Genomic DNA, 26,803 nt, shown 5'->3' with positions numbered 1-26,803 from the left:
CTTCCTCTATTGTTGGTAGTTTACACTATAACAATCAGGGCTGAGCTCATGTTTGGAATCAATAATTATAGTTGTTAAATAAATGGAGTGGGGTATAAAGTTAATTTCCCTCTGAATTGTCAATGAAACAGTTGTATAAAATGGAAATACTAAATTAAAGGAAAGTATCTTTAAATAGTACTTAAGTAGGCCTACTTGGTAAAATGTATTTCATAAATTTTGCCATGGCAAAATAAAAAAATAACCTGCATTAAATAAAAGTACATTCACTCTATAATTGAATAACATTTTAAGGTACTTAGACTTTGGGACTAGTTCCACTTTGTACTTCTTAATAGTTTTACTTCATGACTTAAAGTTATTAGTATACAGCTGTTAAAGAAATGTAGTAGAGTAAAACATAACATTTCTTTTCTGAATTGTAGTAAAGCGGAAATGCAAAGTCTTGCATGAAATAGAAACAGTGTAAGTACCTCAAAATTGTACTTAAACACTTAAGCAACAGTAGTTTAAAAATAATGTATTTTTAAATTCAGCCTGAAAAGTAGTTTTGCCTGTGTGCGAGGGGGCATATCTTCTTTTAAACTTGAATATAGCGCCCTCTTGTGGTTGAATAAAAGAATGACAGGACAGGTAGCATTTTAGATACGGTTGTGTAACAAGCAACAAGCCCCGCCCCCCTGCCCGCGTCCTATTGGTCCGCGTAAGTTGCGGACCCGGAACTGAATGTACACATGAAAATATTGTATAAGTGTCCTGCCTCCATCCTACAAATCAGTAAGTACAAGTCTTCACCCGCTAAATGTTCCTTCAAATCACGTCTGAGGCTGATGAGTGACTGTGTGAGGCGTGATAAACATTTTCATTCAAACTGTCTGCAGTTATGCCGACGTCTCCCGTTAATACGCGGATCCCCCTCACCAGCTTCGGTCATCTCATAACAGAGGTGAAGGTAAGGGCAGGGCTTGATTCATGCATGTCCAGTCCGCAGTGGTGGGAATTAAATTAAATAAGCATTGGTGGATGGACGAAATTCAAATGTGTCTGTTTTGATTTTCAAAAATCGATTAATTTAGCACTTTTGATTATTTGCACAAAGGTTTATTGACACATCCCTTTTTCTCTTTTTCCTTTATTTTTTTTTAAAAACATTTTTTCTCTGATAATGTGACTCATTAGGTGGAGCACCTTTCACCGCCTGAAACAATAACTTGTTTGGCTTGATCATAACAAATAACATATATAAGATGGAGGTGATATTGATCTCCAAAGTCACTTTTACAGCATTACAAAAAATTTAAAGTATAAATATGTGGAGTGTATAACATGTAAAATAGCAAATTGCTACAATCCCCGAACCTGGCTGGAGTTTTAAGTAGTGGTGCAACAAATACTCAGATATTATACTTTAGTAAAAGTACTCCAGTGCAACTGAATTAGAATTAGAAAAACTGTATGGATCCCCGGAGGGGAAATTGTTGCGTCACAGTTGCTCTGATTTAAAGAAATATGCTCTCATTTGGAATTAAAATTAAAGTACTAATGTAAACGTTGTACATGATAAATGTAAATGATGCAATATACACAATATAAGATAAAGAAAAAAATATGATATCCCAATTGAATTGTTGACTTAAATGTATTGAAGTAAAAGTAGAATATGTGCTACTGAACTGTATCAGAAGTTTATAGATAGCAGTTAATAGAAATATGCATGATGAAATACAATTACCTCAAAATTGTACGTAGTTATTTTCCACCACTGTTTTTAGAGCCTTTCCACTGGAAACAGCTGCGTCCTATCTCATCTACACAGAACCCTCAACCCGTGATCTCATCTGTGTTTAAGAGTCTTAACAGAGGTGTCAGATGTGCTCGTTATGACATTTTTATCATTGCTAAATTCTTAATAGAATCAGGTAAAAAAAAAAACAACAAGTGCACCAGCTGCTCATTTCTAAATGATTTAAGCTGCCATCCTCCACCACTCCATCATGCTCCAGTCAACAACGTGGTTTCACTTCGTTAAATCTCTATCAGGCTTAAGGGGAAAGAAAGGGTTTCCTCTCTACTCGGCTAATACCAGGAGCAGAATAAATCAGCGCTCTACCGAGCAGAGCAGCCTCGTCAGCACTCTGCTGTCGCCCCCGGCACACTCCATGCAAGTGTAATGTTCATAATGGCAATTATTCCCCCTCATGGAAACTGGAAACCAGATGTTCCATATGAACACTTCACTTCATGGATTTCAGTGTTTTTGAATTGAAAGACACAATGTAAGAAAATGACCACGGCACTTTTTAAAGGGAGAATTAATTTTTTACTGTCATGTGGAGCACAGATTAAAAAATGCACCTTTTTGTTGATGCCACTCTTATGTCTGTAGACAGTTAGCTTAAAGCAGGAGGAAACAACTAAAAGATAGCTTTGCACACAACCTCCTCCAAAACTACAACTTTATTTTACAGGAGGTTATGTGCTGAGCTTTTTTATTTACAGTATTTTTTTTATGCATTTACCAAACAAGGTGTAATGTGTTAATATTGAGGTTTGGAGGTGCTAGCCAGGCTAGCAGTTTTGTCCTGTTTCCACTCTTTATGCTAAGCTAGCTGTCACCTAACATGAAGGCGGTATCAATCCTCTCCTCTAACTCTTATCAAGAGAAAAATGACATCTATTCCCCAAATGTCATCGTTTTCCTTTAAATCTGAAGCTAGGTTAAATGGTTAGCTTAGCTCAGGATAAAGACGCAGAAACAGCTGCGCAGAGCTGCTAATAGTTAAATGTATAGCCTGCTGTGAAACCACAACTTAGAATTGAACACTTTGTTTCTTTTAATGAATTAAACACTTGAGCTTTATAGGTGCTCGACAGAGCCAAGCTGGCTGTTTCTTCCTTTTCTCAGTATGTATGCTAAGCTAAGCTAAAGGTCTCCTGGTGCTAGCTTTATATTTGCGGTGAGTGTGCTCGTCCATTATCTGAATTTCTCAAAATGTCAAACTATTTCTTTCTCTGCCTCGTTATACCAAGCCAGTTTTAAATGTTTGCTTGAAAAAGGCGTGAACTTTAAGCACGACCATCGTTTGTAACATCATTTAGATAAATGTGTTTTCAACATCGTGAAAAAGTACATTTTCCTGTCGGTATGTGCAAACAGCCTGGCTTTCATGTACTTTGTTGCAGCTATTTGAGAATTGGGATATTTTGTTAATACATTTCAGCATATGCATTAAGAGAAGAAAAAAAACAACATTCAAACTCTTCAGCCCAAAGGGAATTACAGCTAAGCTTTTACACAGTTAAACTCTCGTGAAAAGAAAAAGACCGTAGAGTCTGTGGAGAATGAGTCCAGCTGATTAGCTGGAGCTCTAGCTGATGAATAATTCAGTTTCATCTAATTCAAAGCTTGTGTTGAATGTGATTTGCATCCCCATAAACCAGTTTTGTTACCTCGGTCCTGCCTCATCATGCCACTCAACAAACCGCCTTTTTGAACATACAAAAAGTATTTTGTGTTTGCAACAGTCTTTGGCACATTTTGTACCTCCTTCCTGAAGTGAGTGCCCTCATCAAGATTAAATTAAGCCTTATTAATTGTTATTGTTGTAATTGTATACAGAGATTGCATGTTTCCGTCTTATTGTTTCACATTTGTTTTGAACATGCAGGTTACAGGCGATATGAGCCGGGCAGTGTCACATTTCTTTCCCTTAATTAATGTACAATTATTTGCCCGATGGCACACAGCGACGACAGAGAAGTCTGCTGGAGCAGTTTGAGGTTCGGTGTCTTAATAATCAAACAGTCGACCCGACGTTTTTGCTTTCATTTTCATTTTGACGCGGTTCATTCTATTTACTTCTTTTTTTTTTCAAATATCTTTGAATGCACATTGAGTTTACTTGCAATGGAATGCTACAGTATTTTATCTTTAATCTCCTCAAACACATGTTCTGTATAATGTTGTTGTCACGATATCCAGCAGTGTGGTTGCACTGCTTCCTCTTGTTGTTTTTTGTGCATTTCAGAAGCAGCTGTTTGGCATCGAAGCCCCGGCTTCTGTGAAACTGACTGGTTTGAGGAAATACTTTAATAGCTACACTCTGCAAGGTCGCAGAAATGTACATAAGACACACACCCACGCGCACACACACACACACACACACACATCTATATACACACAGGATGCATTTCATGTGAACATTGATTTAAGTCAAATCAAATGTCTTTCTCCGCTCTCTTGCAGTGTGTCTTGGTTACTTATGGGATCGTTGCTGTGACAGCAGCGGCCTACTGGATGCACAGACAAAACAAAAAAGAAAACCAGGCGTCCAGCTCCACGGTCTGAGACGTCGGCCTCTTGCAGTCACGTTCATGTTCTCTGAGGACGAATGAAGATGAGAAGAGTCCGAAGGAGACGATGTGACATTTCCTCCGAGTGGGAGAGAGCGTTCAGCTGAAATGTACTTCATGCCAATAAATGTTTTGTTAATGTTAGAAGCCGACTGATCGTTGCTTTATGATATTATGAGAAGTCACACTGGTTACCATCACAGAGTGTGTGTGCAGTTTGATTATTTCCCCACAAGGTGTCCATCTGCCTCTGATTGAAAAACTGTAACCAAACCAAAATGATATATTCCATGTATTTATATACAATATTATATTACCCATATGAAGTACATGTCAATCACTAAAAACATACAATTTTGTTGTTGCTTTTTCACATTTTGGAATGCAACCAAAACCATATCTGAGCTCGTAGACATTGTTTTAAGTTATGATCTTTTGGGTTGTATGCCTTTTGGTCGTGTGTGTGCGCGCGCGTGTGTGTGTGCGTGTTTGTATGAATGTGTGTGTGTGTGTGTGAGTGTTTTCTGCAACTTTTTCTTCTTTCTCTTGAATAAGCTTCAGAGATTTTTGCATTTTAAGGTAAAATGCATACAAATCCAGTAATCTGTCACATTTAATGTATTTCTGCATTCAGTTCTACCCATGAAGGAGCTCAATACATTTCATTTAGCTGACGCTTTTATCCAAAGCGACTTAATAACTGGATTAAACCGAGTAAACTCGGAACAAAAAGAATCAGAAAAGTACAATTTCTTCAATAAAGTCAAACTACAAAATGCTATCGGTAAGTGCCATTGTAGTGCTACAACTGTGCTACCTTCCTTATTCAAGCTTAAACTGTATCAATAAGTTTATAGCATATAAATTAGGTTTAAAGATATGTTTGTTAAGTTTGAAGTGTGCAGCGTTTCACCTCTTTACAGCATGTATATTCTAATGACATGTACTAGATATTGATGATCATCAATGTCTGATCATTTACTGTTTCCCATTCATTTTGGCGGAAAGGAGCAGTCTGCATAGTTCAAATGATTTACTATCAAGTTAAACGAATGAAAAAAACAAGCATTCAATGCATGTTTGCTTTCTTTGTCATTCGGCATTTGTATGCCACAAACGAGTCGAAAGAGGTGCTAGTATCAAGTGAACGGTTCTACACGCACAGAGACACACACACACACACACACACACAAAAAAAAAAAAAAAACGCGCACGGGCTGCATCACGTGATTTAAGAGAATTCGCCTGCAGAACGAAAAGCGAAAGTAAAAATCCACAAGTGCGTGTTTTGTTCGCGCGCGCGCGCGCGCGTATGCACGCCTGTCAATTCAAAGTCTCGTGGTTGAGCAGGCGATAAGATGTAGAGCTGTCACAGAGCCAACATGTCAGACCGTTTGAAACAGCGGTCCCGCCCCCGTTACCGGACTTACCTGAACCGAAAGTAAGACGAGCGCAGTCATGAAGAGCTGCGACCTCCAGCAGGGAAGACGCTGACTGCCTCTCCTGCTGCGACTCCTCACGGCCAGGTTGGTTGTGCAAAGTAAGTGAACTCTGTGCTTCATGAAAGCATATTTTACTGGAGTCGGCATTCACCTGTACTCAAAAGATACGAGACTATCATGACACACACACACACACACACACACACACACACACACACACACACACACACACATGGGCAGGTCTTGCTGTGTGTAACTTTAATTTCAATAATTCATTTCATTTAAACCCCTGCGAGGTCAGCTCAACTTATATGTTTACACCCGTGTGACTACCACTTCATATCACCTTATTCACTCAGGTTTCAAATAACAGGAAGTATTGCTCATGATAGATGCAAAATATTAGTTTGTTTCATTTTTTCTGTGACATTTCTTTTTTGTTCTGAACTCTTCTGCGTCAATATTTGGACTCATTGTCACACATTGTGAATGTAGTTGTGATGTTTCTAAACTGCGGCACATTGGCCCTCATGTGAAACCCTTATTATTTCATGTTTATGTTTGAATAACTTCACATTTAATGCGGTCAGTGATATTAAACTTCTGGGTTTTGACATCCACGTTGCACGGCGGCACGGCTTCAAACGTGTGAAACTTCAAACTGAAAGTTAAACTTCAGAGTCATTATTTCATTACAAAGTGGAGCACAGAATTAAAAAAAACACAATGTGCTGCTGTTATGCTGCCTGCCCTGTGGGACACTGTGAGAAAAACACGATCCCAGAGTGACTCAATATTCTGTAAACTGATAACAGTTAGACGCAGACTTCCTCCACACAAATAGACTACAATCATAAGATTTGAGCTGAAATTGACATATTCAGTAAAGCAGTAAGATTACGACTCGGTAAGATATTTAGAGTACAAATCAATTTCCATCGTTTGAGCAAAGAGGTGAAACAAAAGCAGACGTTAAGAAGTATACTAAGTGACACAACAAAGTGAAAGAAAGAACACAACATTTGTTGGAAACAGTCCATCTTCTCGTAAAATCATCCACATTGAACTTTATTGGAACAGCACGTCTCCAAACAAAAGTTTGAAAGTGCTTTTAAACATAGAAGTAAAAACAAGAAAGAAAAACAAAAGACAACAAACTATACTTATATCTTTATATACTTAAGTTTAAGTATTATTAGGACCTTTTTTTGTACTCATGTCCTCATTTGTATTTTAAATCTGCTTATTGTATCGTTTAATTCAAGGCCCTTTGTTACTTTGCACTGGAAATAAGCTTCATAAATACACTTGAGTTACTTTTAATGAAAACTAAAGGCTGTTGCATACTAACGTGTAGGAAAACTTTTATACAAATGATCTTGGAGAGCGGCACTCGTATTCGTCTCGCTTCACTGTGAAAGTGAAAGTGCGTTTTTTTTTACAAACAACTATTTAACAGCTGTCCTTCCCAGTGATTAATGATAACGCAACATGTGGTTTACTGTCAGCCACACCACCTGAATAACACACACACACACACACACACACATTGGATTGCATGTGTCCAGTATGCAGCGAGGTTAAAGCGCCTCAAAGAGATATCTTCACAGTGACACTGAATCAGATGAAAGATGTGAAAACAATGTGAAAGAGGTTGCTCATTGTGATGAACCTACAGCGAGTAACTCATTGAATCTGCAGCTCCCCTCCGCTTTACGGAGATTTATAGTGAGCTCATTGTTAAGCTGTTCGGCTCGCAACTTTTAAAAACCCACACAATAATACCCGCTCACACAATAGTGTCTCTTGCTGTTGGACTTATGGAGCCTTTAGCAGCTGAGGAGCCAGACCTTTTCCTGAGGGGTCGCTGGAGGCCCAGCACCGAGATGAAAGAGAGCGAATAATTGTTTATTTTTTAAACTATTACATTAATCTGCAACTTTTTGGACCGACGAAAGTGATCTTATTGGAGCTTCTTAAAGCGGCTTCCTCAAAGATCTTCCAAAGAGGCAACTCAATAATGATTAAGCCTATAAAAGATTTTTAAAAAACGCCAATATTTATATATTTGTGGTTTTCTGCATTGTATTCACACAATAAAGAAAACTATGCACACAATTGTGAAACGGAAATCCTCAGGGTGCACAATTAGAGCGTGAATATTTTGTGGTTTCTTTGCCCCTCTGTGTCAGTAAACTGAATATATTTGAGTTGTGGACAAAAAAAAAGGACATTTTGAGGACGCCATCTTGGGATTCAGGAAACACTGATCCTCACTTTGTTAAATCTTATAGATCCAACAACTTGATTGAGAAATTAATAGAGAGATTAGCAACTGCTCGATGTGTAAATAAGCTGTTAATATGTCGATGTTGGGATGTTTCTGCTGCCCTCTAGTGGCCAGACACACATCAAGCCTATTGCAGGTTTTAAGGTCAATTCGATGAAAGTAAAATGCAGTCCAGTGGAATAAAACATTGACGCTGATTGTTCGCTTTTCTGTATTTCAGCTCATCACATTCTTCAGTGACACGTTGGACAGGTCCTGACTCCTCTCCCCTCCGGAGGTTGGTGATGACGTTGATGAATCTTGACGCTATCCTCAAAGTGGCTATCTGAATTAGCATGGAGTCTGAAAGAGGACCGAGCAGCGGATGACCGGCCAGAAAGGCCTCAGTGATGGAGGATCTGCCAGTGAAAAGTGGAGGAAGCGGTGCAACGGGTGGACAAGAGGAGGATTCTCCTCCTTTGTAGGATGGTTAGAGACAATCTGGATAAAACAGTAGTGCAGAGCAGAAAACAGAACCGCGCGGCCGAGACGCAAAGTCAACCCCCCGAGGAACCCGCAGAACCAGAACCAGCCCAGAGGCCCGAGAGCCGAGAGCCCACAGAGAGCCAGCTCGATGTACTGCAGTGGAAAAAACTGAACTTACACGAAGAGCCTGAAACCTGGTGCCAGGTTAGAGCTCACTGTTTGCTCAGTTTGTGGCTTTCATTGCTTTGGGATATTGTTTTTTGAAACAGTGCACAGATGGCTGGAGCGAAACAGTCGAAATCAAACACCAGGATTTATTTTTAAATTGTGCATCCATCAGTGGAGGAAGTACTCAGAGCTTTTACTTCAAGTAAAAGTAAATACACAACAGTGTATATAATACTCTGCATTCCCAGTCGGCTGTAGGCATTAAAATAAACGTAAAGTGCCAAAAGTAAAAGTAGTCTTTATGCAGAATGTGATTAATGTGTAAGCATCACTTTGATGTTGCAGCTGCTAAAGGTGGAGCTAATATCAACCCCTTCATATATAGTTAACGCTCCTTTAAAAACATTGGTATCACAAATGAAGGACTTTACATATTTGGGCTGAGCAGTAAGAGGTTTTTGTTTTAGCCTAACACAACATAACAGCAATAATTAATACTATTGATTTGTTATTATGCTGTGTTTTGTATATGAATGGAGAGCCAACACACACAAAACCTGTGGTTATCAGTGTGTCATCGTTTTGTAGCTCAATTTAATCTGCAAACGTTTATCAGTTCTACATGATTATGATGTATACACTTTAGCAATCCTATAATAATAACATATTATATATATATAAACTTTAGTGGGATAACTACAAACATTTGTATAATACACAAACTTTACTTTAAATGTTTTTTTCTGATCGTTTTGTATTTATTGAACTCTGCTCTGCTTCTCTGTGACTGTCGTCATCGATAACTTGATTTATTTTAACACCACTCGTTTCCGACGACTTCTCTGCTGCAGCCGATCACTGGAGCCGACGCTGAGGGCTTCCCCACGCACCTCCGTCCGTTCAGCAGCGCCGCAGAGTACAAACTGGTGAAGCGCACCTACCAGCAGCTCCAGCACAGTGGTTACTACTGGGGATCGATGGCCATGGAGGAGGCACACGACATACTCTCACGGGCGCAGCTGGGGACCTTCCTCATCAGGTAAATCCGCCGCTACAAGGCTTTGGTGTTGCCCTATCTGTTGCTTTCCCTTGTTATACTGTTCTCTTGGTTTAAAACATGAACGGATTGTATTTGATTATGCATAAAAATGTGTATGTCTTGCAGTTTCATTCGTCACAACCTTTGATGAGTCATATTTTGTGAAAATCAAAGTCTGATCATGACATAAATCTATTCTATTTCCCAACATTGGACACACGCACGTAGACATAGTCATCTTCTACCCTTTTCCCTTCACTGCACACCCGATAAAAAGCACTGGACACTAAAATAAACCACATCAAGTGTGCACAAAGTGACCGTACGTGCCGTGTCGTTGCAGAGACAGCGGCCAGCCAGATGTGTTCTTCACCCTGAGCTACCAAAGCGACGACGGCCCGACCAGCGTCCGCGTCCAGCTGGACAACCTGCTCTTCAGCCTGAACGGCAGCCACCGGACTTTTGCGTCACTTTTCGCTCTGCTCACTTATTACACCGGCTCATCCTGTAAGCTGACGTCGCCGTATCGCAGACAGCGTCCGGAGCGCCTGAAGCAGATGTGCAGGAGGGCCCTCGTGGGCTCAGACGGAGCAGAAAAGATAAGCACCTTGCCTGGACTTAGCACTCAAGTCAAAGACTACGTTCAGGCGTACCCTTATTGTATATAGAGGCCTGTGTGTCCGTCGCTCTGTCGGCGTGTCGTTTGTATTTTTAAGTTAAACAAATACTCTCCATTTGAGTGTTTGATCTGCGAGTTGTTGAAGCCGTATTTGCTTTATTTATCTATTAAACTATTCATCTGCATCTCAAATAGAGATACATGTGTAATATACTTCCTGCAGTCCTATGGAACAACAGACAACTGTACGAATGTGTGACGCTTTGCAAAATGTTGTTGAAGTTGAATAAATTAAAATCTTGAAGTTGACAAGTAATAATGCATGTACACACCATGAGGCTGAACCACTAAGCAGGAAATTGTCCTTGTAATAAAAACAGTGCACTGTGGTAACACTCCGGCTCGACGTCGTCATGATATCTGTCGCATGCTGACATTACCAGTCAGCTCAAAGCACCGCCGTCCCCATAAACGGCCTCATCGAGCCGCGATATGCTGCGAACGCCAAGTCTGTATCATAAACTCATCTTTATCGTCGACTGATTTTGTAGCTGGCGCACCAGAAAGCAGCTCACTTTAATGTGTCACACAAACAGGAAACTACACAGTAAGTGCGCTTTTGGATGTCAATCGAAGCGTGACTTCCGAAGGTCGCTGCTTTCCAATTGAACCTCACGAGGATAAACAATATTTGGTTTCAGGAGCTGCCTTTTCTTTGGCAGAACACTTAGAATCAACCCTCTTTTTAGTGCTACATACATGCACATTGACTTTGTTTGTATACTTTCATAACACTACACTCAAAAGCTGGCATTGGGATGCAACTCTACATTTTTTACTCTCAAATACAAAGTAAATTGTGGGGCTAAGAAGGAAGCCCCGTAGCGGGTTAAACCGGCCATGTATGAAGCTGACTCTTAACAAAAAAGATATCTGCCATTTCAATTAGATATGTGTCATTACACACATAAAACTTGCTCATATACACAGTTTGATTAAGTACCATCCCTCTGTCATCCACTTCCTGTCCTAAATCTGATTGTCAGTGGCCCCTTTAGTCTAAATTAGCCCTTCATCAGGGACACACACACACACACACACACACACACACACACACACACGCACGCATACACACTTTTCCTGTCTTTAAATTATCCCTGGCTCATTAACCTTAAACAATGTTGATGTAAAAGCATCACCACAGTGACACATATTGGGGCGAGGTCAGTTTAATTGTGTAGCACCTTTAAACAATGAAGCAATTACAACTTCTTCACGTTCAACGTGTGTAGGTTAATGAAGAACATAAAGTAAAAAATAAAATGCACACGCAAAAATGGAAAGAAAAGAATAACTTGAAGGAAAGAAAAATAAAGGGGAGGATAGAAGAAAAAAAAACATCTCCAGAGCAAGATGTGAATGAATAATTCCAGTTTGAATTGAATTCGTGAAGGACAGCGTCAGTGTTATGGATCAGATGTGTGCATCTGTCTCACGGGTCTGCGCGATCCCGTCCCTCCCACTGTCCCGCGCACTGATTGCGCCTCTTGCACGCGACTCAGTACAATTTGTATGATGTCAAACGACCTCTCCTGACTTGTCCGCCCGCACGCGCGCGGAAACACGCGGACTGGGATTACCACAACTGGAGTGGCGCGCGCGCACAAGTATAGCTCGTGTTTATGTAATGCCATATGTGACTGTGGATGTGCGCGTATGTGCGTGTGTCTCCGTGTGTGTGTGTGTGAGTGTGTGTGTGTGTGAGTGTGTGTGAGTGTGAGTGTGTGTGTGTGTGTGTGTGTGTGTTTGCACGCCGGAGCTGGCGCGAGCTGGTCCAGCATCGCAGCGGCGACAGCGGTCACACGTTCAAACATCCGCGACCCGCGCGCGTTATTCTGCGGATTGAGGGCTCGTGAGATTTCAGGGGTGCGGATTTGACCCGGTGTGTGTGTGTGTGTGTGTGTGTGCGTGTGTGTGTGTGCGTGTGTGTGTGTGTGTGTGTATAGGAGGGCGCTCGAGCTCCACCGGCACGCACACGGAGACCCGGTGAAAATCGTCACGCGGAGTGGAATCTGTCACGAGTGTGTGTGTGCGCGCGCGCGCGCGTGTGTGTGTGTGAGTGAGTGAGTGCGTGCGTGCGTGCGTGCGTGCGTGTGTGTGTGTGTGTGTGTGTGTGTGTGTGTGTGTGTGTTCCAGCGCGGCCGGAGAGCATCTCTGCAGAGAGCGAGGTCCTGTCGGGCGGGCGGTCGGTCGGTTCGCTCGGTAAGCACCGCGTGGAGGGGGAGGGGGAGGGAGGGAGGGTTTGGGGGGGGGGGGAGGGACCGCGGGACGTGCGCTGGACCCCTGGCCGAATCGGAAGCATCCCACTCCCGGCAGCGTCAATCCCTCCGCGCGCCTCAGCTCCAGCGGGAGGCCCGGAGCGGCGGCAGGATGTAGCAGCGGATTAGCGGAGGAGAGAGGGGCGCTCAGAGGAAGAGAGCGGGACCGAGAGGACCGAGGCGGGACGGAGGGGACATGGGGAAGGACCAGGAGCTGCTCCAGGCCGTGAAGACCGAGGACTTGCTGACAGCTCAGCGGCTTCTACAGAGACCTCGGCCAGGGAAAGCCAGTCAGTATCCCTCCATCCTCCTGTCATACACACAGACACACACACGCACGCACGCACACACACACACACATACACACACCCGTCATTACGAGGTCAGGACAGTGCAGGCTAAATCGGATGTGATGCCATTTAACCTAAATGTATGTATGTATGTGTGTGTGTTTTTATTTTTCCTGCAGGTGTTTTTTTTATGTGTGTTCAGCTGTGTGTGTTTGTGTGTGTGTGTGTGTGTGCTATGACGTTGAATGTGTGATAGTGATGACGTTGCACATGTCTGAGAACAGTCATCAGAAATGAATTAGAGATCAGGAGGATGCTCGCCACCCATTTTCCTCCATTGACGTTTCTGTGTGTGTGTGTGTGTGTGTGTGTGTGTGTTGCTGCATGAATGCACGGAAATGAAAATGTGTGTATGTGTGCACACCAGAGAGGATGTGCGTACTAGTGCGTGTGAGCGTGTGTGTGAGTGACAGTGTGTGTTGGAGAGAGAGGGAGGGAGAGAGAGGGGTGCAGTTTAAGGTCCTGCACCGCTCTCGGGACAGGCGGATTAGTGGTGTGTGAAGATGCCAGATGTTAGTGATAATAATGTTCCTACGAGTACACGTGCGGACGTGTGCACCAATGTGGCGCTCATGTGTGCACATGTATGTGTGTGCGTGCGTGCGTGTGTGTGTGTGTGTGTGCGCGGGTGTTTGACGTGGAGTCAGCTGGGACTTGAGGTGATAATTAGATTTCAATTACAGCTTTGAAACAGCTCTCCTCCTCTCCGATTTCATCACCAGGCCCCTCTCGATTCTCTGCTCTGAATTTATCTCCTCCTCACTACTCCTCTCCTCCTGTTTCCTATCCTCTCCCCTCCTGTTGCCTTTTTTTCTCTCTGTTACTCTGTCCTGCCTCCGCTATTCCTCGCCTCCTCTTTGCTCCGATGTCCTTTCACGTCTTCCCCTGTTTTTCTCTTCCTTCCTTCCTTACTTTCTATACTTTTTTCTTATTTAGCATCTCTTCCTCTCCTCTTGTCTCCTCTAGTCCCTCTTCCTCTCTTATCTCCTTTATCTTGTCTCCTTTCCTACCCTCTCCCCTCTTCTCCTCTTGTTTCCTCTCCTGTCCTCCATCCGTGTCTCCTCACCTCTATCTTTGCCTCCTCTCCTTTCCTTTCCTCTATATCCTTGTCTCCCCTGCCCATCATTTCTATGTTCTATCCTTTTCTCTTCTCCTCCCCTCTTCTCACCTATTGTTTCTTCTCCTCTTTCCTTGTCTCTTATTCTTACCTCTTTCCTTGGCTCATCTCCTCTCCTTCTCCCTCTTCGCTCCTCTATCCTTGTCACCTCTCCCCTCCTCTACTATCTTGTCTCCTCTCTTGTCCTCTCCTCTTTCCTCGTCTCATTTTCTCCTCCCTCTACTCTTGTTTCTGCTCCTCTCCTCTATCCTTGTCTCCTCTTCTCACCTATATCATTGTCTCATCTCCTCTCCCCTCAACTCCTCTCCTACCTTCCCCTCATCCTTGTCTCCCTTCTTCTCTTCCTCCCTCCACTCTATCGTTGTCGCCTCTCTCCTCCTCTCTCCTCCTCTCGCCTCCTTTCTTCTCATCTCCTCTCCTTGTCTCCTCTCGTGTGTTTGTCTCTGGACATTCCAGCAGTGCCATGAAAAAGAAAAATGCTTCTCCTCAAATGCCAGAAGAGATCAGCTCTGAGTGCTCAGTCCACTGCACACTGACAAAGAGAAAGGGGGAGGAGGGTGGCGGGTGAGGGACATGAGGGGTGAGGAGGAGGGTCGGCATGGGAGAGTAAAAGAGTGAGAGTGCAGAACAGAAGGAGGGAAACGGCGAGTTATGAATACAGGATGTAAAGAGACAGGAAGTGATGGAGAGAGGTCAAAGGTGAGCTGTGGAAGGTGTGTGTGAATCAGAATGAGTGTGTGTGTGTGTGTGTGTGTGTGTGAGAGAGAGAGAGAGAGAGAGAGAGAGAGAGAGAGAGTGTGTGCGTATGTGTGTGTATGTATGTGTGTGTGTTCGTGTATGTGTGTGAGAGAGAGAGTGTGTGTGCGTGTATCTGTGTGTGTGTGAGAGAGAGAGCGAGAGAACGTTTGTGTAAGTGTGTGTGTGTACGTGTGTGTGTGTGTGTGTATTTATGTGTGTGTATTTATGTGTGTGTATGTGTGTGAGTGACTGCATGAATCCAGGTTTATGATTGAATAATTAAACAGGAAGCCTGGTTTCTCTGCTGGAGAATCTCACTCTCACACACACACACACACACACACACACACACAAAAAACACCTCGAACGCACACAATTACAGCCAAGATTGCACGGAGACACACCCGACACATCAGGTGTTAGCCATGTGCCTGACTGCGTTTTTCATTATTAACAGTAATGATGTTCAGAGCAGCAGGTGAGAGGAAGTTGCCGTAGCGGTTGTTTGCTAAATGTCACATTTTGATGGAGGAGGGTTTTAGGACTTGAAGTGGTGGCAGGACGACGTGAGGCCACTTCACTTCCCTGTCTGTCTCGCGTGTCACGCAGCAGAGCGTCTTCTCCATCTGACTGAAGCATTAGTGCAACATGGACGCCTCTCTCATGTTCGTAGATCTCCGGCTGGAACTAGCAGTGGGCTAGCTTAGCTTAGCATGAACACTGGAAACAGCTAACTTGGTGTTGTCTGTAATCCAAATCTGCGTATAAGCAACTTTGCAGTGCAGAACTTTAAATACCTTTAAATCCTTCAAACTTTAAATCAGTCACCTCCTGTCCAGATACTTAAAAAAATGGGGCAAATCAAATTATTGTCAAAATATGTGAGAAATAAGGTGAAAAAAATGTCTGTAAATACAACTTAACTACAGTTCTGGCACCTCTACAAGAGAAAGGAAACACAAAGCGTTGCCTGTCAGCATACAGGGTGTACTACTCTTGTTAGCAGCACAAATAGGTCCAGAAGTTACAAAATACACACAAATAAACATATTTTAATTACGTGGCCCAGACTACAACTACTGCCCCAAGGAATTTGTAGTTGCCTCAAAACTACACCAAATGGCTCAGTCTGAAATTATATTTCTTTGATTTGTCAACAAGATCTCATGAACTACAGAACGTTGTTCCTCCCATAATAAACCCACATTAAAACCCAATTAATCTGTTAAATAGAAAATCCGGTTGAAATCCCTTCCTCGTTATGTCGAGGGTAATGTTTTTGTCATATATTTTGTATTTCTAACTCATATTTTGGAAGGTGTGCGTTATTGAAATAGCTTTGAAGATTATGCTAACGCTATTCTTTGTACTCTAAACAAATCCCGAGAAGAGACCACGAGCAGCAGCGTGTTCGTCCGTCTCTAAATACCTCCACTTCTGCGTCTTTGAGGAATAAGCTGCAGCGTTATCAGCTTTGCAGACCACACTTGTAGACCGATCAATGCATTGCTGGTTTGGGACTTTCTGTGGGGTTCGTTGACAATGAGAAAACTACAGATTGTCACCAAATCCATCCGTTAAATTCATAATCCCGCTGTAATCAACGGGCTCACTGATTTTGTTGAGCAAAGTTTGAACTCGTCAGCTCAGACCGAGCTTTCCGGTTCACTTTTAAGCCGAGGACTTTAAAAGCCAGTGGCTTTTTAAGGCGTATTTCTAAACCAATTGGTAATGGTTCCCTTATCTTCGGCACAGTCGCAATAAAGCTTTTCATCTTAGAGATACGAGAACGTGCTTATCATATTTGTACTTCTTTAATGTTGTGGTACGCGACTGTAATGGACGCTAAGTCATTACGGAGCTGTGTCTGTTGTGCCTGTTGATCACGGTTTGGACTCAGCCCGATAGTAATAAGGACCGGTATTCCCACAACATTAAATAAACAACTGTATCTCAACAGTCTTGCAATAGACCAACAGTAAAGCAGATGAATTATTAAACATTACTACTTTTCATTTGTTTTTGTTCCTCGGCTGGGGAGCAGCAGGATTTGCACATTGATCAAAAACACTGAGGTGGTCTGAAATAAAAGTAAAAAATGGAAATCTCAGTTATCAGTGACTCATCAGCAGCACAAGAGACCATAATAATCCCCAACAAGTGCAGTATACTGTAACCTTGGGGCCGTACAAAATGTGCAACTATATTTTAAAAGCGAATGAATCACTTTTCAAGCAAAAAAGCTCAAAAGAAATGCAGTGATTCCAGATATATTCTGGTTTGGGGCTGTTAATAACATGTCAACTTCTGGGAAATCAGTGTCAATCTTAATTCTTATGACATTATTTAGATAAAAAATGATCATATTTAACAGGCTAATCAACACCGAAAGTAATGTACGCTTAATTGTGTCCTATCCGTAGCCACAAAGATCAAAATGTAGATGAAGGATGTGACGAAGAAGAAGAGGCATTGTCCATTGTTACATGTTTTGTTTTTTGATCTTTGAAAAAACAAATTGCAAGTCCAGCTGTTACAGAGGAAATAACAATATCACCATATATTAATCCGGCTCTTGTTGGATATGTGCTGTATTCTGTGTGCAGGAAGAGGCTTTTATGAATACTCGCGTTTTACAAAAAGTAGTTCTGCAACTATAAAGGTAGAGTTGTGTCTTTTTTACCCAAGCAAATGTTTGTAAGTAAATTATCTTCAAATCTTTGCTCTCAATTAAAAAAATTGCTCTCCAAAAAAAAAAAAAAAAACGCTCTCAAAACTAAAATAATTTTTTTAGAGCAAATTCTAGTTTTGAGAGCATTTTTTAGAGCTTTTTTTTTTTAATTTTGAGAGCAAATTTTAGTTTTGGGAGTTCTTTTTCTTTAACCGTTTTTTTTTGTTTTTTTTTAAGAGTAATGTTTTCAATTGAGAGCAGAGATTTGGAGATAATTTACTAACAAACCAGAAATTTGCTTGGGTAAAAAAAAAAAGACACAAATCTACCTTCATATGCAACACAAACACTAGATACACGACAAGATAACACCATTTTCAAAAATAGCATGTTTTTCCTGATCACTGCCCCTGCACCACTCGTCACATTGCCGCGTCGACCTGTCGTTGTGTACTCCTGGTGAAAGTGTGGCGTCGCTCCTGCACCATCAGCACGCTGTGACCTCTGAGGCCGCTGAACACACGCGTGCAGCCGTCTGGAAGCCGAGCGGCGCCGAGTTTGTTTTAAGGCGACGCGTTACACTGAAACTCTGGATGCGTGATGGCAGGCGGAAGTCAGCAGAGGGGAGCCGGGGGGGGGGGGGAAACTGGACTTCAGAAGATTTCTGGTAATGAGAACCCTCGAGAAACCCTCCACTTCCACCCCGGCTCCTCAAAACCAGAGGGCTTTCAGATCAAAACCTGAACGATGAGGATTTCACGTCGACAATAAACTTAAAATGAACTCTTTAAACGGCTATTTTGTGGGAGATGCGGCTAACATAATATCATAGTAATCCCTGCCGAGGGATTGACAGTCTGTGAGGATGGCACATTGAGGGGTTACTATGGTAACAGGGGCTCGGTTGCAGTGTTACGCCTAAAATGATCATTGATGGAAAAAAAAATGAGAAAAAAAGAGGGGGGGAAATGAACCCTGCTCCAAGGACACCATCAGAGAAACATTATGGTAATGCGCCTAAACAAACATGCCAGAGAAGGAAAATACACACAGAGAAAAACTCACATTTAGGGTTAAAATAAAATGGAAGTAAAGTGTGAGTTTTGAGGATGAAAATCAGTTTTGGAGAGCGATCACAGAGGGCAGAGCTGTAACCAGTAGTTGACAGCCGCATCCAAGTATTTGATTAAATATACCGTGTGGTTATTAAGTGATGCCGTGACCCAGACTCCGTGTCAGAGGAGACGGATATTCCAGTGAGGAACACACAGATATATATATATTTTTATATATATATATATATATATATATATATATATATATATATATATATATATATATATATATATATATATCAATGATAATGAAAAATAATGTGTTCATCCTCTCCAAAATTGAATGGGAATTGAATCAAGTTTTTAGGCGATTACTTGATATAATCAGACAGAAAAACTAACCGGAGCTGGTTGTTGTGGCTGTCGGATGCGGTGGCGTTGCCATAGATGTGTGCTCGGGTAGGCGGGGTCATGTGGCGCCCTGATGGTGACACAGATATCTGCACTCATTGATTCATCTGCTGTGGCGGGGAAGGTTGGGAGGAGGGGGGTTAATCCAGATAGATAGATGGGTGTGTGGGGGGGGGGGGGCTACACATGCACAAACACACACACAAACACACACACAAGCAGCAGAATGATGTCAGCTGCAGAGTGTAAACACAAAACAGCACAGCTACCAATCATCAGCACGCGCTCTTTAGCAAATTACAGCGAAAATTAGAGTGTGAGAGCAGGATGAGGGGATGAAGTGCAGATAGAGCTGCAGAGAGAAGGAGAAGCTTTCCCCCAGATTACAGACCAGCTACAGATTACGGTCCGTGGATTATGAGGGTTTGACCAAAAAAAGAAAAAAAAAAAATGGAGACAAACAAGCCGCTTTTTCTGTGTCCTTTTCTGAGAGTTGTGTGTTGGTTTATGTGAGTGTTTGTGCCTGTGTGATTGTTCCCGCTGTCTGATTCCTTTATCTTTCTGATTCACATTCACATAATCACAAACACAGGCGCACATTTACGCACATTTATCTACGCAGGATTTACCCCAAAATACTAAAAACATGCTCCACGTACATTCAGTGGAAGTGAAATCAATCTTTGATCTGAATCTTTTTCCCTAAATAATATTCCCTCGAGTGTATTTGTTTGCTCAATAAACCTTGCAGACATGAAATGCAATATTTAACACACACGCATGTGTCTGGTGCGTGATGATAATTATATTTTTGATGACGTGACAACAACTGGTGTCCAACCTCATGATCAAAACCCACCGACTCACTCAAATTGATTGACAGGTCTTTTAATAAAAGACATCAAACATCTACTTAGTCAACGTTATTCATGTTTAGGGATGTAATAGTTTTTGTTTTTTTTAAGATTAGAGACACCGGAGGACTAAAAGCTCATATTGTAATTATTATCAATTGAGAAATGTCTAATATTTATCTTAAAAAACATACTTTTGCCTCTGCACTTCTTCTTGACCTCTGCTGTTTGAGCTGTCACAGGTATAACAGTGTAGCTGTCTCCTCTGCCAGCGGGGAGTGAATTATTATAATATGTACAAGGAGAGAGAATACATTAATCACTGGATTCTGCATAGATTATATTTTGGACTGTTTCTGCCATGAGTGTGTTTCTCTTTGCTCTCTCATCCTCTCGTCTCTCGTCTCTGTTTCAGAGCTCCTCGGAGCAGCAAAGCGAGTGAACGTCAACATCCAGGATGCAGATGGGTGAGCGGCTGCAGCTCTTCTGATTCACGTTGTCCTTGCTTCTATTCCACATTGCCACCATCTGTTTTACTTTCTGTTTTCCCCCGGTTCTTCTTTTTACCTTCTTTCCCTCGTTGTTTCCTAGTTTCTTTGCTTTCTTTCTGTCCCCTTGACATCACCTCATGACTTTGTTGTTCATTATGTTGCATTGTAGCTGAAGGAGGTTTGATTGATATCACATTTTAGATTAAATTAAGATTCGGGGGAAATAAACTCTGTGCCAAACGTTTCAAATCATATTTACACGTTTTTTTGTTCAGCAACATATTGATTTTTGAAGCTTGAATGCAATCAGCAGATGTGAAAGCCAATAATGTTTAGCTATAAAATAACTACAACCACGGGAGCACGATGGCAATCAAAGGCGGACTAGACGGCATGAAGATGTTTCGTTGTCTCATTTAGCCACTCAGAATTCACCAGAGGGGTATTTTTTACTAACAAAACTTTAAAATATCTTAAGCTCGCGTGAGAGACATACCTTATTTAAGTCATCCAACCAAAAGCCCACAAAAAACAACCCACTGGCTTTGAGACAATGGAACTGTAGGTGCACAAAATCCTCTAAATGAATTTACGTATTTTAGGGCTCTTTCCTGCGGCGCTTACAATTTAGGACAGCGCTTCCTAACTTGGAGGTCAGACCACCCCAAGGGTTTATAAAACGTAACTTGAATCCATATTTTTATACAAAGGACTAAATGACGATGTGAAGCGGTCGCTCGTATTGATGAACCGAATTATCGCCCAAATCTGCAGCTCCCGTCTGCTCTTTGAGAGCTTTAAGTTTCAGCTCGGTGTTGATCTGTGAGTCAGCTGTTGGTTCACTCTCACAGGTCTCACAGCAGAAGGCAGCTTAAAAAAAATAATAACAAAGAAAGTTAGCAACTATAACCGGCAGCTCGATATTTCCCTCAGGAGACCAAAAGCGTTAAAGTTAAAAGAGTGACTCACAGCAGGCGGTTCACTAATAAGTTACTAATAAAGAGCATCTGGGAGATCTATTGCAGGATGGCATACAATATGCATGATATGTTTCCTTTAGTGTATAATCAGAATCAGCTTTATTGACTTCTTTTCTTTTGGCAATATACAGAGAAGTAGAAATATAAATAACAGCTAAGGACTCAGGCAATAAAAGGACAGATAAAGGTAAAAGGAAGGACTGTTAATCACCTGAAACTAAGACTCAGTTGTGTTTTCACAGAGCGCGTCCCGCTCATGAAGGTCCCCATGTCTCAGTAGTTCATTCGAGGCTCGATTAGAAGCCCAGAAGAGACAAACAACTCTGGTTTGAGAGAGGGCCTTTCACGTTTTCATGTTACCCGAAGTCCACCGTAGCTCTCCGGCGCCGCTAGATGTTAGCGCGCGACCGCGGCTCAGTCGATAGCAGATCTTTCCTTCAATCAGAGGCTCGGTGGTTCGGGCCCCGGCTCTGCTAGCCCTTGAGCGAGACACTTAACCCCCGAATTGCTCTCCGTTGCTGTGTCTTCGGTGTGTAGAACAACGTAAGCCTCTTTGGATAGAAGCGTCCGCTAAATGAAATGTGGATGTCACAAAATCTATCACCCGGTTCCTTTTACACGCTGTGAAAAGCTAGTTTGTGCTGACCTCCTTGTCCTGAAGTGCTGTACCTGTTAACTCCAGCACCCCGTGACGCCCAAACTCCTTCAAGCCTCTTCGACTTTATTCTGTAGCTGACATGCAGTTTGATCATCCAACCCATGAAGGAAAGCAAAAAGGACATAATCAATCTCTCTTCTCTCGACACATTACACACATTACGCTCATCTTAAATCTAACTTTGAAACATATATCCAGCGGAAGGCTGTAATTGCCTTCATTTCTCGGCTCTCAATTTGCTCGGAAATGTTCCCTTATCAACTCTGAATGTACAGCTATGGATGTTTGGCTATATTTAGACTGGTGAGTGGTTAAGCTTTTTATGTGCACATGCTTGGGTTGCGATTGTGTTGCGTTCGGCTCCATCAGATACCGAAGATCATTTTATGATGTTGATTGAAATCGGATAATTGGACTCAACTCCTTGTGTAATGACGAATGATTCGTTGACTTGACTCCAGGGCCCGGCCCTCATATTCACCAGGGATCCATTAGACACACACACACACACACACACACACACACACACACACACGCGGGTGAGTTGTGTGTGCGCTTGGCTCCGGGGTAGAGAGATTGCTTATTAATGGAAGTAGGTCATTTGCCCCCTCCCGTCGCTCAGACAGAGCTGAGGGGCGGAGCTGCACTACGCTGAAGATTATTTCAGTTATGCTCCGGTTTCACACTATGTATGTGAATATGTGTATTTTTAACCCTAATCTGTGTCTGTGTGAAGGTTGGCACCGCTGCACTTTGCCGCTCTGAGTGGTAACAAGGAGCTGATCTCTCTGCTGCTTGAGGCCCAGGCAGCAGTGGATATTAAAGACCATAAAGGTGAGGACACACACGGATTTCACTGTCCTCACAAGTCGCTATGTTCACATGAAACAGGTACAAAACACACACACGCACACAGATGGCCAGAGAACAATCACACAGGAAAACAGAAATATTTCCGGCTTTCCCTGCGTGACCAGTGATACCGTCTCGTGTAATAACGTGGAGCTCGTTTGAAATTGCAATAAACATTCTCTCCGTGTCGTATACGGTGTTTATGAGAGGTGACAGATTTGTATGCACAGCAAACAATTGACAATAGAAGAAGCTTCACGGCTGCAGGAACGGGAGCCAAGTGGAGGCAGGGCGGCAAATGTCTCCCGTCTTATACTGGCAGAGTCGAGAAGAAGAAGAAGGAGAAGAAGAAATCTCAGGACAGATGGGAGATATAATCCCTCCAGGATGTAGGCCTACTGTCTGCACACTTCCAGTCAGCTCAGTCGTCCCCAGTATGGCTCTAAGTAGAGGAAACTGCCAGGAATCCCGACCAGGTGGTCCCACCCAGTCAGCCAGCACCCTCCGGTTCTGAAAAGCCAAGCCTTGAACTTGCCTTTTCTCCGCTGGTTGCAAAAAGAACGTCAGATTGTATGGAAGTCTGCGAGAAAATGACCGTACTCCTCACTTGATTTATTACCTCAGTCAACAGTTAACTCTCCATCGCTGTCCTTGAACGTCTTCTTCAATGCATTCATTTAGTAAATGATGGTTAATTCACAGTAAAATACATCCGGTTTGCTTTAGAGCGAGCTTAATGTGATTGACAGGTCGCTAACAGGGCCAGGGTCAGTTTCGTTCACTGATGGTTAAAAAAAAAAACAGATGGCGGTTTCCAAAATGTCACCAAATGGCAGCTCACAAACCTCTTGGGGACGACGACTGTGTTCACTTCTGAAATGGAGACTATGGTCAAACCTTCTCAACTCTTTCCATGGAGGACGAAGGGAAACCTTAAATTATTCCTTCGGTGCCCAACGAGCTCATGGTGAGGACTAGAAACCTTGACTCAAGCTAGATATGTTCCTCAGGAGTTGTTGTGGACCCAAATGGAGCAAAAAGGAGAGAACGCTAACGTTGCTCTGTGTCTGCTGGATGAGTAAAGAGGCCATTCAAATGTTGTGCGTGCAGATGAATTATTAGAAATGAAAACGTGTGACGAGACTCAAAAATGAAAGTAAAGTCACGGCGGTGCACTTTCGCTGCGATGGGGATGTTGTTTTGGACGCGCCTGCAGCACACCGTGATGGAAAAACACAACGATTTTAGATTGCAGCAAGCACACCACAGGTCACGTGACAAGAACTAACCAATCAACAACACACACTTCAAAATAGGATGTCTCGCTACAAGTTTGGGTTGCTTCAAGGACACAAGGAGGAAAGCGTCACAGCTGTTTTCCAAGCGTTCATAGGCGCAATATGCTCAAATTTGCGATGTAATATGTTGTTTCTGCCGTACTCAAGTAGCCAATAAATGTGTTATTGCAGGTTGTGGATGCATCGCTCACTCCGATGGGACACGGGGAACTGTTTACTTGGAAGTTCTGATCCTCATTTAGACGTCACGTCCGTCTACCAACTGTTGTTGTGCAAAGATGCCAACTTAAGGTCACTGACCTGGACATCCTGCAGGCCTGAGCCGCTGGAATTGATATCCTGTCACACACAAAAAATTGCAAATAGAAAAAGGGAGCAAGCAACTCTGTGTTAAACAACTCTGCCCGGATACTTCTGGGAACACAGTTCAGGGAATTTCCAAAATCAGAAACCTCACTTGATTGTGAGTTTCAAATGTCGGTGAGGCCTTTTTGATCCTCATGGTCCACTGTTTTTATGATCCGCTCACACGTTGAATAGAAATGGGCTCATATCAGATCCGGCAACTCCCTAAAAGAACCTCCTGAGTTGAGGCGGTGTCAATTACGTCCAAAAAGTTTCCAGAGTGCTTCCCCCGATGTTCAAACGAGTCCGGCGTCTCTCTTTCCCTGCGCAGTGAAGTCCTCTCTTGTTATTTGCACACTATCTGGAAGATGTTTGAGGCGGCCTGAGAGTCATTTTCCATCACATCTCTTCGTAGACTCAGGCTTAAGCTTCTGTAACTCCTACAGCTGCTGTATCTCTTTATCCTGCCAGCACCTCTTTTCTGAGTCAGGACTCCCTCATGCCAGCCAGGCCTGGAGGGCCTCTTTATTCAGCTCGACGATGTGGCTCATCGCTGGTATTAGGACTGAGGGTCTTGGGTCGCTGCCACAAAAACATGCTTACTGGTCCTTGCAGCCACTAATAGAAAGTGGTGTTTAAGGTTTTCTGGTTAGAGGCGCTAATAATGATTCAACGGTGGTTGTTTCGTGCTGTGCTCAGCCAAATTTGGCGTCACCGCGCAGCTCCTGCGTGGCTCGCAATGTCCAGTTTCCAGCATTGTTCTTTTAAAGTCTGGTTCAGGGGATTTTTTTTTCTTCCTTCTTTTTTCTTTTGCCCTTTCGTCTGAAAGCAGTTTGTCTGTGACGTCCCACGAGTACGACGTTCGCACAAACAATTCTCCAAACGGTCACGGGAGGTCACAAGCATGTCACCAGCAGTGCGAGTGCATGTCCAGGCAGCGCACGGAGAGACTGTGCCTGAATCTGTTGCTACAGTGAAACCGGTATTACAGAAATGGTCGCCGAAATTGCATTCGCATTAGGCCTAAAATTAACGACTGACATTATTTTATACCCTTTTGATTGTTTTCTTGATTAATCTATCCATCATTCGGTTTACAGATTCCCAGTGCGCCCTCCAAAAAATGTCTTGTTTTGTTAAACCAACAGTGCAAAACTAAAAGATATCTAGTTTACCGCTCCACTGCTCGGTTTGGTCGTGAGTCGGTTTAGATTACAGGGAAGTCGGCGCCGCTAAAACGGTCGCAATGGCGACACACAAATGTCAGCCGCTCCGATCACCATGCTGTGCTGGTTTGAATGGGAATTTCCCTTCTACTTCTATGTCATTTCTATGCAAATGACAAACAATTAGGTCACGATTATCGGTCTAGCTGCTAATTTCTTTTCTGTCAGTTGACTAATTGTTTCAATCTTTCAATATTAGCAGCAACACTTTAGTGTTGCGTTTGATGGACTTTAAATGAGTTTAGTGATGCTACTAAAGGGGATTTTCACCTGCTGGACGGCCTCTGACAAACTGGTCTGTCTGGAAACAACAAGAACAGAATGTGTGCGTTCACATGCATTTATGTGTCTTTATATCCTCATGTTCTTGTTTATATCTGTGCACACGGTCTGTGTTTGATTGTGCTGTCAACTTTGTGTGTGTTTGTGTGTTCCGTGTAGGGATGCGTCCTCTGCATTACGCCGCATGGCAGGGGAAGACCGAACCAATGAAAATGCTGCTGAAGTCCGGCTCCTCAGTCAACGGGCAGTCAGATGAAGGACAGATCCCTCTCCACCTATCAGCTCAGCACGGACACTATGACGGGGTAACTGTCTTTGTGTGTGTTTTTAGTGCGTATAGTAGCCCTGTGTTTTGGTGTGTATAGTATCTGTGTGTGTTTTAGGAGCCGAGTTATGTGTGCCCGAGGATGAACGCATGATTTGTGGTTGTTCCAAGCTCGAAAATTCAAAAGCGCCAGTAAGATTTGTATGTGTGTGTGTGTGTGTGCGTGTGCGTGTGTGTGTGTCGGATGCAGTCGGAGATGTTGCTACAACACCAGTCCAACCCGTGCATCTCAGACTCAGCTGGGAAAACCCCGTTGGACCTCGCCTGTGAATTTGGTCGCGTCGGAGTGAGTAAATTTATCTGAAAACCAAAAGTTACATAAATATACTTTTTTTCTTTTTTAACCTTTGTGTAACCAGGAAAGCCTCTCTTACTGTGACCGTGATGCTTAAACGCACTACCAAAATAAAACACATGCAAAGAGACAAAACACCATCGTGTTCATGAGGTTTAGAA

The 26,803-nt window shown here is 42.8% G+C and overlaps 2 protein-coding genes and 1 long non-coding RNA gene across 5 annotated transcripts in view; all 3 read left to right on the top strand.

Moving 5' to 3' along the window:
• Positions 1-707: 707 nt before the first annotated feature.
• LOC137793105 (uncharacterized) lies at positions 708-4,628 on the top strand. Its single transcript, XR_011078186.1, has 4 exons — positions 708-777; positions 882-952; positions 4,029-4,121; positions 4,247-4,628. It is a non-coding gene; the product is annotated as an uncharacterized lncRNA (long non-coding RNA).
• Positions 4,629-5,834: 1,206 nt separating this feature from the next.
• Positions 5,835-10,752, top strand: LOC137793214 (suppressor of cytokine signaling 1-like). The gene is made up of 4 exons (XM_068589236.1): positions 5,835-5,893; positions 8,306-8,754; positions 9,570-9,757; positions 10,101-10,752. The coding sequence occupies exons 2-4, from the start codon at positions 8,551-8,553 to the stop codon at positions 10,423-10,425; spliced, it is 717 nt and encodes a 238-aa protein (XP_068445337.1). The 5' UTR covers positions 5,835-5,893; positions 8,306-8,550; the 3' UTR covers positions 10,426-10,752.
• Positions 10,753-12,708: 1,956 nt separating this feature from the next.
• si:dkeyp-9d4.3 (caskin-1) overlaps positions 12,709-26,803 on the top strand; it is a 31,403-nt gene continuing 17,308 nt past the window's right edge. For all 3 annotated transcript variants that reach the window (XM_068588784.1, XM_068588783.1, XM_068588781.1), the window contains exons 1-5: positions 12,709-12,984; positions 20,306-20,357; positions 22,756-22,853; positions 26,182-26,327; positions 26,538-26,633. In XM_068588784.1, coding sequence (XP_068444885.1) covers positions 12,891-12,984; positions 20,306-20,357; positions 22,756-22,853; positions 26,182-26,327; positions 26,538-26,633 — 486 coding nt within the window. In that variant the 5' untranslated portion in view covers positions 12,709-12,890. The remainder of the gene's footprint in view (positions 12,985-20,305; positions 20,358-22,755; positions 22,854-26,181; positions 26,328-26,537; positions 26,634-26,803) is intronic.

The sequence above is a fragment of the Clinocottus analis genome, unplaced genomic scaffold (genome assembly GCF_023055335.1).
Source record: "Clinocottus analis isolate CAN_PGR_092001 unplaced genomic scaffold, fCliAna1.0.p SCAF_22, whole genome shotgun sequence".
Taxonomy (NCBI): domain Eukaryota; kingdom Metazoa; phylum Chordata; class Actinopteri; order Perciformes; family Cottidae; genus Clinocottus; species Clinocottus analis.
This window is presented reverse-complemented; position numbering and strand designations above follow the sequence as displayed.

Excerpts from the sequence above, each read along its gene's own strand:
- LOC137793214 (XM_068589236.1), top strand. The coding sequence starts at position 8,551 with ATGGTTAGAGACAATCTGGATAAAACAGTAGTGCAGAGCAGAAAACAG. Across the intron at positions 8,755-9,569 it reads AGCCTGAAACCTGGTGCCAG|CCGATCACTGGAGCCGACGC; the intron begins GTTAGAGCTCAC and ends TCTCTGCTGCAG. Across the intron at positions 9,758-10,100 it reads CTGGGGACCTTCCTCATCAG|AGACAGCGGCCAGCCAGATG; the intron begins GTAAATCCGCCG and ends GTGTCGTTGCAG.